This window comes from Macrotis lagotis, chromosome 2, assembly GCF_037893015.1.
Source record: "Macrotis lagotis isolate mMagLag1 chromosome 2, bilby.v1.9.chrom.fasta, whole genome shotgun sequence".
Classification (NCBI taxonomy): domain Eukaryota; kingdom Metazoa; phylum Chordata; class Mammalia; order Peramelemorphia; family Peramelidae; genus Macrotis; species Macrotis lagotis.
The window spans coordinates 312,129,228-312,145,356 of record NC_133659.1 but is presented as its reverse complement, the minus strand read 5'-3'; the positions used below and the strand labels follow the sequence as shown (position 1 = coordinate 312,145,356).

The following is a 16,129-nucleotide window of genomic DNA, read 5'->3' as shown; positions in this document are numbered from 1 at the left end:
GAGTCAGACCTCATAGCATCTGTGGTATAATGTATACTAAGAATATGACCATGGGCAATAATAATAGCCAGCATTTAAAGATAACTGAGATGGACTAGAGCGTTGAGATCTATAAAGTGCATTTTATACAGGTTCACATAGACACACTTTATATAAAAAATATAAAAGTATATATCTATATTTCTAACATATTTATTAGATTTTAAAATATATTCAATATTCAAATACATTGATATATTTTATATAAATACATATATTTTATATGCAAATACATTCAAAATCTATTTGCATATAAAATATACTTTGTATATAAATATATTAAGTAGCTAGTTAAAATTGATAGAAAATATTTGTGGATAATAACATACATATAATATCTGCATAATATATTTCCATGCTTGTATAAAATGTTAGCTAAATATATTTCAAATCTTAATATATCATATTTTAAATATTTTATATTTATATTTTGTATAAAATTTTTAAAAAATTCTTTATTATCTTCTAAGCACATATATGTATAAAAATTGAGCCTCACAAGAACCCTGGGAGGTAAATGCTATTGTTATCATCATTTTGCAGTTGGGGGGACCAAGGCAGAGATTAGGTGACTTGCCCAGGGTCACAATGAATATGAGGCTGGTTTTGAATTCAGGTCTTTCTGACTTTGGGTTCAGTTCCTTGAGGCTATTTATTGCACCAACCCACTTGCTTCACCTCAATTTCCTCATCTGTAAAAAGAAGAGGTCACTTCTAACTCTAGACTAATGACCTCATCATACCCACACATATTATATGACAAGCACTGGGTTAGGTAGGCATCCAAGCTGAGGAGGTAATGAGTATCCAAAGATGAAAGAATCCCATAGACTTGGCCCTCAAGGATTTTATAATCAATAGTATCTACAAAGCATTTGGGGACATTAAGTAGATCCTTAAGAAATCCTTTTCAATTGAATTGAAATAATTGTTAAAGCAATGATGAGCTTCATACAGAAGTGAGACTCTCTTCTGTCACAAATATAACCTTATTTCCTTGTTTTTTAAAAAATTTTATTTATTTAAGGCAATAGGGTTGAGTGACTTGCCCAAGGTCACACAGCTAGGCAATTATTAAGTGTCTGATGCCGGACTGGAACTCAGTCCTCCTGATTACAGGGCCAGTGCTCCATCCACTGTGTTACCTAGATGCTCCCTACCCTCATTTTCTCCTAAAGGAAATGGTTTGAGAAACAACATGGCCCTATGATTGAGGAAATAGTGGACCAGTCGGAGATTTAGAGTCTACCCAAGAGAACTGCGTGATCATGAGCAAGTCACTTAAACTGAACATCTCTGGTTATTCTACAAGATGAGGGAGAGTTTGGGCATATGCATACTAAGATATCCTAATGATATTATATATCTGGATCTTTCTTGGTCCCTCCCCCTCCAAATAAAATTCTGAGGCTGGCATTCAAGGACCTCAAGAATCTAATTCCAACTTTTCCCCTAACTATTCCTTCTGTTAATCAATCCGTGACAACTGACAGATTAGCTAATTAGTTAATAAAGTACAGGAAAACTGTATTCCTATGTATTTTCAAAACACATTCTACCCTTTCCCGTTTTATCCCGGTCTTTGTTCACTGCTTCTCCTAGACTTAGAATACCCTCCCTTCCACTGCCCCCTCCTAAGTCATTCTAACTTTCCATCCTTTTTTTTTAAGGTTTTTGCAAGGCAGATGGGGTTAGGCGGCTTGCCCAAGGCCACACAGCTAGGTAATTATTAAGTGTCTGAGACCGGATTTGAACCCAGGTACTCCTGACTCCAAGGCCGGTGCTTTATCCACTACGCCACCTAGCCGCCCCTTAACATTTTATCCTTTAAAGCCCCAGACTAGCACCATATTCCTCCTTGAGATTTCTGATTTTCCCAATCGACTTCCAACTTATCATGATCATCTCCCACAGCATGTGCCCGCTATTGCCCCCTCTTCCCTACTCTGAAATGATCTTTCCTTCCTCCAAGCCCGTCTCAGAATTTTGTCTTTTTGTACTTGTTACATCTCACTTTGCATTATCCAATAGACTATCATCTCAGGAGCATAGGAATTGTTTCATTTCTGTCCCTGCATTTTCTGTATTAGCATAGTGCTATCACATTGCAAGAAATTAATAGAGGAATGTTTGTTGATTGAATTACCTTTATTTCTAGTTTTGCCTTCCCAATGTGTCAGCGGACTGCGTTAGAGCAGTAAATATCTGTGGAAGGCCTGGAAGGGAATGATAACTCACAGAGGTGGCACTTTCTTCCCCAAATGTTTATAGATCCATAGATGTAGAGGTCATCTCATCCGACCCCTTCATTTTTAGAGTCAGGGAAACCGAGGCCCAGAGAAATGAAGGGATTTATCCACAGATATCCATCATAGCCACAGATTGTAAGTGTAAGAGACAGAACAGGTATTAATAGAAGCACAATGGCACAATGGCACCGTTTAAGAAGAGAATAGGTGAAGAATCTTCAGTTATCTAAAGACTGGTTAAAGGAACTAGGGATGTTCAGGCTAGAAAAGAATGAGGGTGATGGGGACATCGTAGCTGTCTCAAGTATCTGAAATACTATTATATGGTGGAGGAACAGAGAGAACAACTAGAAGTAATGTGCAGAGGTTGCCAAGAGGCCGAATTCATTCTTTCAATAAACATTTATAAACAATAAACTTTGTGAAAGGCATTGTGCTAAGAGCTAGGGATAGAAAAAGAGGCAAAAAAAAGAGTCTCTGCCCTCAAGGAGTTTACAATCTAATGGGGGAGACAGCATGCCTCAAAAATATATTGAAAGCAAGCTCTCTACAGAATAAATGGTGAATAATTAAAAGAGGGAAGGTACTGGAATCAGGAGATGTTAAGGAGGGTTCTTGTAAAAGATGCTAGTTGAGTTGGGATTTAAAGGAAGCCACGGAAGGGAGTAGGTAGAGTTAAGGAGAGAGGGCATGCCAGGCCTGGGGGGAAGATGGAGTGTCTTATTCATGGGACAGCCAGGAAGCCAGGGTCATTGGAGTGAAAATTATGTGAGTTAGGTGTAATAAGCCTGGAAAGATAGGAGGGGCTGGGTTATGAAGAGGTTTGAATACCAAAGGTCAGATGTCAGGAAAAATTCAGGAACAGAGTTGACCAAAAGTGGAATGGGTGAAATGTCCCTCCTTATAGTGATGATTCCTATTATGTGTAGGTTGGACCAATTAGGCAATGAGGTTACATCTAATTCTTAATTTCTGTGATTTTTGTGAAACTAAACTGGCATTCTCTCTACTGTATGGTCAGTAAGTACCTATGTGCCAGAAGAGGCAGCTAGGTGGCTTAGTGGCCTGGAGTCAGGAAGACCTGGGTTCAAATCTGACCTCAGGCACTCACTGCTTGTGTGATCATGGGTAAGTCACTTGATCTCTGCCTCAGTTTCTTCATCTGTAAAATGAGCTGGAGAAGAAAATGGAAAACTATTCCAGGATATTTACCAAGAAAAATTCATGGATAGTACGGTCTACAGAGTCACAAAAAATCAGACACAACTGAACAACAGCAATGTGCCAGAAATGAAAACGAAAGACCACCCTGGCTCCCGTGCACCACCTCAGACGTAGTTGACTTTTAATTGTTAGAGTAATATTAATAAAAATAGCTACCATTTATTCGGTACTTAAGTTTAACAAAACACTTGACACATATGACCTCTTTTGGTCCTCAAAATGAGCCTGGGAGGTCAGGGTAATTTTTAACTACATTTCATAGAGGAGGCAATGAAGTCTGACAGATGTTAAGTGATGTGCCCAGGGCCACACCCCTACCAAGTGTGTGAATCCAAATTTGAATTTGGGTCTTCCCAACTCCAGATATTGCGCTCCATTCACTGGAGCAGCTAGATGAACAGAACTTCTCTCCCTTGTCCCCCAAAAGGCAGAGCCGACCAGTCTCTAACTTTGGATTTTGTGTTTTGGGAGGCCCAGAAGGTTCTGTTGGCACCAGATGTGATAACCCATGATGAAGGAACGCTTCACAAGATGACAGCCAGACTGTAGGGAACCAAGGAAGCAGTGAGGGTTCATTTGTTGTTGTTTAGAAAAAGGAAATCTCTGGGGTCCTATTGCTACAAACTTCTGCCTTCTTCTGAATGTGTTTTCAGGAACACTTAGGGACAAAACGGAGCTCCTCTTTGTTAAAATGTAATGCAGAAGAAAACTTGTCCAATCATTCACAGTCAAGGAAGAAAGGCTACTTCTGTAGCAGCAAAGTTAGCTTAGGGTCAGAAACAGCAAAAGTACACACTGGGGAGGGAACAGGAAAGAACTTGAGGGTCATAGGAGACCTCATCCAAAATGGGAGTCAGTACATAAAAAAATACCACTAAGGAGAAGACAGGATATCTTATGAGTCGTTTCCCCAAAAAGAAGGCAGAATGGTGCAGGGGACTGGGAAGGAAGAGATGGATCTGGAGTCAGAGGACCTAGGTTTGAATCCTGGCTCTCCGACTTTGTGATCTTGGGCAGATTAATCTACCTCTTTGAACCTTAGATACCTCTTAGAATTCAATGTCATCCTCATCAATAAAAAAAATGGAGGGCTTGGACTAATTGATGTCTGAGGGTCTTCCAAGACCAATCTATTTTTCTTTTTCTTTTTAAAATTTTATTTATTTAAGGCAATGAGGTTAAAAGTGACTTGCCCAGGGGCAGCTAGGTGGCATAGTGGATAGAGCACCGGCCCTGGAGTCAGGAGGACGGGAGTTCAAATCTGAATTCAGACACTTAATAATGACCTAGCTGTGTGGCCTTGGGCAAACCACTTAACCCCATTGCTTTGCAAAAAAAAAAAAAAGTGGCTTAGGGCAGCTAGGTGGCACAGTGGATAGAGCACCGGCCCTGGAGTCAGGAGGACCTGAGTTCAAATCCACCCTCAGACACTTAATAATGACCTAGCTGTGTGGCCTTGGGCAAGCCACTTAACCCCACTGCCTTGCAAAAAAAAAAAAAAAAAAAACAACTAAGAAAAACAGTGGCTTGCCCAAGGCCACACAGCTAGGTCATTATTAAGTGTCTAAGGTTGGATTTGAACTCAGGTCCTCCTGACTCCAGGGCCGGTGCTCTATCCGCTGTGCTACCTAGCTGCCCCCAGATCTATTTTTCTATAAAGAATTTAAAAGTTTAGAAAATCAAAAGGGTGCTGGTAACATTTTTTGAATGCATTTGGTTCACAAGATTCAACTACTTTTGTTTTAGTTCGGGTGTGTGTGATCCAGACGTCAGTGGAGCCAGACGGGCACTATTGAGAATTTATAGGTTCCAGAAGTTTCCTAGGGGCATCGAGGTACAATTGGCTAGTAGGTGTAGATCTCAGAAAAAAGGTCTCAGAAAGCATCTCGTCCAGATCTTTCCTTTTACATCCTGGGAAACAGACACCCAAAGGAAAGGCATTTGTCTAAGATCATACAGTCAATAAAAGGTCAGATTTGAACCCCAGTCTCCAGTCCTTGTATTTTCCACCTGCATCCAAATCCTCTTCTTCCTCTTCCTCCTCCCCATGCCTCCCCAGTCTCCTCCTCCTTCATCTTCTCCTTCATATAATCAGGAATGCACATTTTATTAATTGTAATTCATCTTTAAATAGCTACAGATGAGCTAACCATGGTTCCACTTCTGATAAGGTCAAAAAAATTCAAAACTAGGAAAAAGTTCTCAGAGAGCTCGTGTCCTGATTAAGCTTAGTTACTGTCACTGATGAGGGTTTCTCAGGAATTCACTATGCTTAGTACCAAATGGGCCTTCTTAAATAATAGGATGTATGATATTTCTCTGGGCTAAGGGCAATGCTGAAGCATTGCAACAAACAAAGAAGTCACTGAATTTCAAGGTCTTGATAATTCTAACAGTTTTCTAGGGAGTAGTAAGGGAGAGGAAGGGGAAAAGGAGAGGGAGAAGATGAGAAACATAAAGGGAGGGAGGAAGAAAAGAAGGGAGATAGAGGGGGAGAAAATTTTAGAAAGAGGAGAGCGAGAGGGAGCGAGAGAGAGAGAGAGAGAGAGAGAGAGAGAGAGAGAGAGAGAGAGAGAGAGAGAGAGAGAGAAGCTGGAAGGGAAGGAGAGAAAAAGGAGGGAAAAAAGACATTTTGTGCTATATTTCTTATTTCTGGAAGGTCTATCATTGATTGCACAGACTTTATTTAAATAAAGAAAAAAGGTCAGCAAGGCTGAGTGAACATTTCATTTTAGGTGTAACATTCTCGCCAATCTACCCGGGCAAAATGTAGTATCTTCAAAAATGTAGTATCTATCACCAGCAGTTGATTAAAAAACCACCCCCCCTCCAAAAAAATTTGCCACATTTTCTTCTGAAAGTTCCCCCAAAGACAGCCACAAGGTCAGCTTTTCAAAAGTGACTACCTAAAGAACACTACCATTTTTCATAATTAAGTAGTTCTAATTTCTTTCACGGAGAGGGGAGCATTTGATATATTGAACCAATTAAATTTTTTTAACTAGTTAAAAACCCATAGATGACAAAAAGAATTTTGGTAGGATAGGAAACTTAGAATAACCCTTTTGGTTCTGGTCTTTGGTATTTTGTTAAGATTTTGCCCATGACCCATTTAAACATGGTCAACATTAGCCAATATTGCTCTAGCCTAACCTGTGAGTCCGGATTTATTTTGGGATTCTTCTTGGCCTGAAGTCCTCCTCCTCTTGAAAGAGGTGGTTTTCTGGATGCTCGGCAGACATTCTGGAAAAAATTCAAAGTACTCTTTAAATGTCAGGATGGACTAAAGAATGACTATGTCTGAGATAAATGATATAGGGTAGGACTGCAATAATCACAAACAGATATGGGCCTAGTTCATATGAAATGTTTGATTAATGTATGTTGACTGATGTGTTTGAATACATGTATGTCGGCATATACACATAGAATCATAATGGGAATTGGATCTGTGATTTCATTAGTATGGGGAAACACCTTCTATTAACACAAGTCGACATCTCAACAAATTAGAGTGTTGTCTAGAGAGTAAAGGAAGTTAAGTAATATTCTCTCATTGGGAGGATTTGAATTCAAATCATCTTTTCTTAGAGGCTGGCTCTCTATGCTTTATTGCCTCTTATAAATGTGTATGCCTATTATACATACATGTTTTTATTCATGCATATATACATGTATTATATACATGTCTATGTATATTTTCATAGATTTTATGATAGCATAAATACCTTTCTAGAATAAGTATATATTTTCACACACACTATACATATATCTGCAACATGATTTAAATTTTATATTATTTTTATTGGCATCATTTGTTTTGATATCACCTTCATTTCTGAATGCATCCCTGCCCAGCAAGCCTCCAATTGTAACAAAGATCCAAACGAGAAAGAGGGAAAAAACCAACCAACAAATGGATTGAGCATAACAATGCATATAATATTCCACACCCATTATATTCTCCCATCTCTGCAACAGTGGAAAGGAGATGCATTTTCTCACCCTTCCTCCAAGGCCAGCTTTGGTCATTGCAATCACCACAGTGTCAAGGTTTTTTGTTGTTCTTTTTCCCCACCTTGGGTCTTCTTTCAGTTTGCATTTATGAACATATATTTTCTAAAGAAGCCTTGCTATTCTATTAGTTACAACAAACAAGTCACCTGGTTTTTCCTGTAATCCATAGGGTCACAGGCCGTGAAAGGATTGATGCATTTGTTCTCATTTTCACACCAAGCACAGGTAGCATCAACACAGACTGAACATCTGGCAACATGGAGAATGGGATTAATGTCCAAACCTCATAACAGAGTTTCATTTCTCTGGGATATATAACATGAACCTCAAAAGAAAAATTTTCCGCTTTGGTTTTAGTGAATAGTAGGGGGATGACAGTGGTAGAATATTAAATTCAAGCCCTCCCTATGTGACAAGCCCCTTCCTCACAACATTTCAAATAAAGAGGTATTGAGGCACCATAGAAAGAAGACCTGGATTCAAAACCCGCTTCTAACACCCCCAGGGGAGAGTAGACTGGAGGGTTTTTGAGTTCTCTTCTAGTTTCAGCTCCATCTAAGAATGAGAATGGTGGTTTGACAGCACAACTGGGTCTGAAGAACGTATTTGTCCATCCGAAAAGCTCTTAATCTGGAGTGAGAGGTCTCTAAAGTTATGATCTTATGATCCCTGGCTGCAATCAGATAGATCATCTCCTTTTAGCTTCCTCCCAGGCCTTCAACACAAACCAGAACTCACTTGAGCTGCATTGATGCCAATGATACTGATATTTCTTGTGTTTTGCTCTTTTTTTAAAACTATTTTCTTAGGTTGTTTTTTTTTTTTTGTAAGGCTAATGGGGTTAAGTGGCTTGCCCAAGGCCTCACTAGCTAGGTCATTATTAAGTGTCTGAGGTCAGCTTTGAACTCAGGTCCTCCTGACTCCAGGGCTGGTGTTCTATCCATTGTACCACCTAGCTGCCCCTTTCATGTGTTTTGCAACACAACAGTTTGAGATTTTGTTTTCCTATGTCAGTAGAGGAATGAGGATGAGGGTTAGAAAGCTGTTCTGATGTAGGAAGTGTGCCTACTAATCCTATACTTTACCACGCACGGGTTTTAGGAGGGTAATTAAAAAACACTTCAGAGAATTACCGGCTTAATAATAAAAACAAAACCCCCCGACATGTCTATAGACTTTAAGATCTGTTAAACACTTTACAAACATGATCTCCTTTGGTTATGAGAAAAGTACTGCAAGTCTTTTATCAGCCTCATTTTCTGGCTGGGGTGAGGCTCAGAGAGTCATAGTCCCATAGCTGGATGGGATGGATTGGATTTAAGGTCTTTCTGATGCCAAGCTTAGCAGACACCAGACTGGGACTGAGAAACAGTGGGCCAAAGGTAGACATCATAAGAAAGGGAGAAGGAATGGGAGAGGTAATGTGGTGGGACAGACAGAATTGTCCACTTGGAATCATAAAAGATCTGAGTTGAAACCCCACCTCAGATACTTTTAGACTGTAATCCTGAGCAAATTATTTAATCCTCAGTTTCTTCATCTGAAAAATGAAAGAATTCTACTTGTGACTTCTAGAATATCTTCCAACATCATCCCCTGGGATGTCCACTATTTTCCAGATACCTCTAAAGCGTTCAGTTTTCTTTCTATCTGTAGAAAATGTCCAAACCTCATAACAGAGTTTCATTTCTCTGAGATATATAACATGAACCTCAAAAGAAAAATTTTCCGCTTTGGTTTTAGTGAATAGTAGGAGGATGACAGTGAGGGAATATTAAATTCAAGCCTTCCCTATGTGATAAACCCCTTCCTCACAACATTTCAAATAAACTTAGCTTAGGTTTTTTTTTTAGTTTGTTTTTTTTTTTGCAAGGCAAATGGGGTTAAGTGGCTTGCCCAAGGCCACACAGCTAGGTAATTATTAAGTGTCTGAGACCGGATTTGAACCCAGGTACTCCTGACTCCAAGGCCCGTGCTTTATCCACTATGCCACCTAGCCACCACAAATAACCTTAGTTTAAATTATAAAGATTATAAAGTCCTTGAGGGCAGGAACCATCTTTTGCCTCTTTTTTGTATCTAGTCTTCACTCACCACCTGGATTATACTATGCATTTAATAAATGTTTATTCATTGATTGTTGCAAGTTAACTCATCCAGGGAAAAACCCCTCAGATATGCATTTAGATCACTGCCTCTTTAAAAGTCTGATCACTATTTTTTGCTTTAAAATGAGTTTTATTGAACCCTTGTTTTTGCATCATAATCATTTCTAAATATAAGCCACATCCTTCCTACTCCTGAGAATTGAAACTTCTGATATAACAAAGAAAAACAGTAAAACAAAAGTATATGATATAGTGACTACATCTGATAATGTATATGCAAAGGAACAAGTCTTTATTAAAGTCAATTAAAGGAGCCAGACACTGTACTGAGCATTTGAAAAATATTAACTCCGTTAATTTTTTCCCCTGTAGTTCCCAACTTCCCTATAGAGAGGAGGGAGGTATATAGATTCATTATCAGTTCTTAGGTCCCAAGGTTGGCCTACTCTACTTTCCCAATTTTTCCATGTGCATAATGTCATTATTGTTTATATGGTTCTGGTTTTGCTTATTTCAGCCTGAATCAGGTCATCTAAATCTTGCCATTTTTCTCTCATTTGCTTCTATCATTTTTTATGGCATGATAATATTCTATTATCTTATATTCACATATATCATGACCATTCAGAATCACCCAATTAATGGGTAACCACTTTATTTCCAATTCTTTGCTAGCATAAGACTGCTATATTATTGCTATGGCATATAATGGGTTTTCTTGCTTTTTAAACTTGGGGGATATATATATATATTATATATTTTATATATTTATATATTCATATATATATTTATATTCAATAATGGGATTGCTAGATAAAAGGTTTGGTTATGTTGTTTAGTTCAGAAGGGATCTCAGTGGAGAGTTAACTCACCTGAAAAAGGACTCACACTTCAATATACCCAAGGGATCATCCAGCTTCTGCCTGAATACCTCTGATGGGAGAAAATTTTATTCTTTTCTACCATTATTCTGGATAGCCCTTCCAGAACAGTTGGGTCAATTCACAGCTCCACCGACAGTGTATCAGTGTGCCTACACTCCTTCTAATATTGAATATTTCAACTTATTTTTACATCTTTTCTAAGTTATCGGGTATGAAATGAGTTTGACTCCTTTTTTGAGTACTTCGTACCAGAAGATAGAGCAGTATAATGGAAAGGATACTAGATAGGAAATCAAGACATCTAAATTAGAGTCCTGATTCTACTGTAACTCTTTTAACTGGTGTCAGATGAAATATTTAACCTGGGGTCCATTAATTTAAAATATCAGATAACTGAATTTCAATATAATTGGTTTCCTTTGCAATCCTGTGTATTTTATTTTGTGTATTTATACACATGATTCTAATAAGGGATTCCTACGATTCACCAGACTGCCAAAGGAATCTGTTATAAAACTCATCAAGAACTCATGTCCTGCCTTAGAGGAATGGATGAACTAGAGAAGTCCCAATTTCATGAAAAATCTATCATTCATTATATGAGTAGGAGGTAGCCTGGCATAGTAAAAAAAGAGCAATAGAGTATTGGCTCATAAATCAGAAGATATGGGTTCAAATTCTGCCTCTCACAACTACTACTTGTGAGACTGGAGAAATCACTTAATCTATGACCCCTTTAAATCATGTCATTTTGCTTTTATGGTCCTCAGTTTCCTCCTCTGTTAAAAAAAAAAAAAGCTAGGACCCAGTGGTCTTTGAGGTTCTGTGCAGATCTAGAGGTATGATCCCCCTAGCTTAATATTCTATTCAGCTATTCCTCAGCACTCCTAGCTTCTTACATGTTTAAACAAATGGTATTTTTTAAATCATCTGTTTTTTAGTACTTCTGGAGTTGGCTTCTATTTGATTAAAGTACTGGTGTATTTAGTTTTCTAAATGTTTCACACAAGGTTTACTCACCTCGTGCTATCACCTTAGTGAGATATTATTGATCATGTTATTGCTATAAATTATGACTTATCATTTTCTCTTATTATTTGACTTTTCCAAAGAGCACCAACATCAATCCTCACTCTCTTACGGCGACATCTGATGAAGCGTGGGGCTCACAGGAAGAGCCAGGGTTCAAATAGTGAAAAAACCTTCCCAAGGACTCAAGATCCCAGGTGATAAGAGATGGATAAGTTGTATTTTGCAGGTGAAAGGTTATTGTCTAGAGGCTCTACTACTAGCATATGAAGAGCCCCTGGCAGGGGAAAAGGCTAGGATTATCACGGGATGGCCTAAATGCTGGGAAAGGCATGAGGTTCGGGCACAGGCATAGTACAAAGGGTTATGCCAGGGTATTTGGGGGTGACAAAGGTCATTTTGAGAAACAGCTAATAGTTTGTAATCATGTTGGGCTACTGCCTCTGTTTCCCTGTCCTTACAGAGTCTTCCCAGTCACGGGTCCCTATCTATTTGGCAGAAACAGGGGACCCAGATGGCTGTTATCAGTTCAAGGTCTGGGAGAGGGGAGGACGGTTCTCAAGAAACAGTTTCTCAGAGAAGGTAGCAAAGAATGTTACAAAAATATATTTTTCTCAGGATACACAAAGTTAGCATGCAGCCTACTATAGAAATTTCACTGTTTGCTTTTTGCCTAGCATTTCTATAGCAACACTACCACCCCCATCTTGGAAGGCTTTTGGCCCTAGAAGCCCATAGTAAAGTTCTTGGGATAGGCCACAGAAGTCCATTTAGCCCATAAAGCAAATGGACAACGGTGCTGAGACTATTGTAGTATCTTATTGTTTGTAAGGGAGAAAGTATCCTGAGTTCTGGCTGAAAAATTAAGGAACCAGAACACATATCCTAATGGCTGGATCTGAGATCCTCAATCCTCCATCCTAGAAAAGATATCGTTTTCTTCCCATCCCCCACTACGGCTTCTCTAGTTAAGAAAAAACATCTTTCACCTCACTTTAGTGAGGCCACAGAGGGATTCCCCATCCTGCCTCTACACACAAGAACTTTCTTTTTAGCCTTCCCCTTCAGAGATCTACTTTCCTTTGCAAAAGTAGTAGCAAGAGGTAGAACACAACAGGATAGAAACTCCGTGAAGGCAGGATCTGTTTCATGTTTATAGTTGTATCCTCAATGCCTTACCTGAAGCCATTCACAGAGTAAATGATTAAGAAATGAATAAAGAATCCTTCTTCCCCTTTCTTTTTCTCTCTCCTTTCCTCTTTCATTTTCCTGTTCTCTTTCTCTCTCTCTCTTCTCTCCCATTTTTCCCTCTCACTTTTCCATTTTTCTCTCTCCTGTTTGTTTCTTTATCTCCTGTTTTTTCTCTCTCTCTCTTTCTGTCTCTGTCTCTTTCTCCCCCTCCCTCCCTCCTTTCTTCTCCCTCTTCTGTTCTTTCCTTCTTCCTTCTATAAAGTTGGCTGCATGACCAAGGTCTGAGCTAATTTGTCCATGAAAAACTTTGGTGCTTGAAAATTATAGATGCAACTCCCAGGGACCTAGTGAAATGGCTTGCCTTGGGCGGTATGGCTCATAAGTGCAAGAGACTGGTCTTCACTTAACATCCCTGGCCAGTCATTTGTAAAAACATGTAAAGATGGAGATCCCTGCTAATTTTAAACTTCTGTAATTCTTGAAGTGCCAGAGATAGTTTTTATTACACAGGAGTCAAAGATCTGTCTTAGATGATGGAAAGTATATTACCCTGATGGTCCTTTAGTCACAGTGCTGTTATATTAAAATGCAATCATTCATTCCTTGTCTGCACATACTCATTTATTAAAATGAAAATGAGGTGAGACTAGGATGTATAATTTAGTTCCTGAGCCTTTGTTTAGAGGCAGCCTAAGATGGCAAAGGCTGTTGGAGTTAAGAAAACCTAGGTCTGAATAGCTCTTCTGACACAAATGGGCCATTTGACTTTGGGTAAGTAATCTCTGTGAGACTCAAAGGTCTCCTAAGGCATAGATAAGTAGTTAACTCAGGGCAGCCAGGTGGCACAGTGGGGGACAGCTAGGTGGTGCAGTGCATAGAGCACCAGTCCTGGAGTCAGGAGGACCTGAGTTCAAATGTGAACTCAGATAATTACTTAATAATTACCTGTGTGGCCTTGGGCAAGTCATTTAACCCCACTGCCTTGCAAAAAAAAAAAAGTAGTCATCTGAGACACCTTTTGGGAGAAGGGCATGGCTAAAATCAGAATCTGTTTTGCTTAAATATTATATTTGTTACAAAGGTTTTGTTTTAACTGACCAGTCATGATTCCAGAAGACCTATGAGGAAACATGCTACCTACCTAACAACAGAGAGGTGATGGGCTTGGAAGCAAATTTAGACAGATTTTTTTTTTTGGAATATGAAGGAATTTGTGTCAACAATTATACATGTTTCTAACAAAGGTTTGGTTTTCTTTCTCAATGGTGAGGAGGTGAATGGGAGAGAAAGTGGCTTTTGTTCATTGAAAAGTTTCTAAACAATACTATATTTTATTTAAAATTTTTATTTTATTTATTTTGTTATTCATTTCATTTATTATTAAGCTATTTAAAAATTAAAGTTTTTGACTTTTTATAAGCAAAGATTTTGCTTTGCTTATTTCTTTTCAAAGGTGTGGGGGGGGAGAAAACTGACTTTTATTCATTGAGAAAATAAAATTTTATAAAAGCTTTAATTTGATTTGTAAGGAGTTTCCACATCAATAGAATTACATATGATAATAAGAGCAATTATTATTATTATCATTATAGCTGGCACCTGTATAGAGTTTTAAGGTTTGCAAAGAGGTTCAAAATTATTCTCTCATTTGATAATTGCAAGTGCTTTTTGTCATCATCTCTTTCCTTTGGTACAATACCCAAGGGTACTTCCAAAAGTCATATACCATCTCTACAAAACAAGAAAATGCTAAATAATGGACATGAAAATATGTAAATATTTCAAAAATTATTGTTTCCCTGAAGCAGTATAGTATGATGGAAAGAACTCTATAAGATTTAGTTAAAGGACCTGGGTTCAAATTTTGGCTCTTCTATGTGAGTATATTTCCTCTCCTTGAGCCTAAATTCCTTCATTTATAAAGGGGTTATATATCCTAACGGAGAGGTGACAAACTCAAAAAGTCAAATAAGACATACACTTTTACCTTTTTTTTGCAAGGCAATGGGGTTAAGTGACTTGCTCAGGGCCACACAGCTGGGTAATTAATTGTAAAGTGTCTGAAGCGGATTTGAACTCAGGTCCTCCTGACTCCAGAGCTGGTGTTCTATCCACTGCACCACCTAGCCGCCCCAACTTTTACCCTTTTCCGAAGTGGAGATTTGTTTTGCTTAACCATGCTTACTGGTTATAAAGTTTTGTTTTTCTTGTTTTCAATAGGAGAGAGGTGGCAGAGGTGGGAAGCAGAAAAGGGTAGGAAGAGAATTGCCAAAAAAATGACAAAAGAACTTCATTGAAGCATTTTTAAAAATACACAAATCAGAACAAAAATGTTCAACAGGAAGTACAGATAAGCTGGACAGTTTTGAAAGTAAGAACTTTTTTTAAAAAGGAAATTTCATGAAATAGAGAGACACGGTTTCATAGAGAATTTTCTTTTTGTGTTATCCTATACATATGAAAACTGTTGTTTTTTTGGTGTTTAAGTTTGGAATTAAAAAAAATTTTAATGCACAAAAAGAGATAAACGGGACAACTTTGAAATTTGAATATTGTGTGTGTATGTATATACTTAGAAAATTGTGTTGAATGTCATATATATGTTTATCTATCGATATACAAAAAAAGAAATATATATTATATCATATATTTAAATATATAACTATATGCAAATATAAATGTACAAATATGTTTTAAAAGAAAAGCTAGTTCTAAATAATGGAGATTCACAGATTTCTCTAAAATCTCTCTTTTCTTTTCTATAATGTCTATGAAACTGCTCACTTCATTTATTTTCTGTTAAAGTTCAGAATTAAAATAAAATGAGGGAGTTAGGTAGCTTGTCTTTCAGGAGTCTTCTGGCTGCAAATCCCATGCTTCCAGGACACAGGGATTCCATTTATTCATGCAGATCATTATAGATCTCACACCTTGGAAGTCAAGAGCTGCTGTAGCTATGGAGGTTACCTCCTTGTGGCTAGCCTTTGGGTTTATTAGCTTCTCCATGAAAGGTTAGTTCCCCAGTGATAGCCACAATCCTGCCTGTATTCAAAGTCTTTCCTTCCACTTAAGATCTGTCTTTAACTCAAATAGTCTTTGAAAACCCAGAATCTGAAAATAAAACTGGTGTCTGGTGATTAGGAAGAATGGGAGAACAAGTTACTGTGCAAGAATATAACAAATGTTACTGACTTGTAAGAAATCACAAAGGGGAAAGATTTAGAGAAATACAGAAAGAATTGTATGAACTGATGAAGAGGGAAGAAAGTGGATACAAAAGAATAATATGCAGAATGACTTACAGCAATGAATATAATGTCAACATGGAGAAGCAACAAATTTCTAGTTAATGACAGCAGTCCATATGCATAAAGTTAAAGGAGCATCT

At 38.1% G+C, this 16,129-nt stretch overlaps 1 protein-coding gene across 1 annotated transcript in view; it reads right to left on the bottom strand.

Annotated features, from left to right (window-relative positions):
* Positions 1-16,129, bottom strand: part of PLXNC1 (plexin C1) — a 235,661-nt gene that overhangs the window by 130,370 nt on the left and 89,162 nt on the right. The window contains exons 9-10 of the mRNA XM_074221066.1: positions 7,676-7,778; positions 6,666-6,755 (exon numbers count right to left, since the gene is read on the bottom strand). Of these exons, the coding sequence (XP_074077167.1) occupies positions 6,666-6,755; positions 7,676-7,778 (193 nt within the window). The remainder of the gene's footprint in view (positions 1-6,665; positions 6,756-7,675; positions 7,779-16,129) is intronic.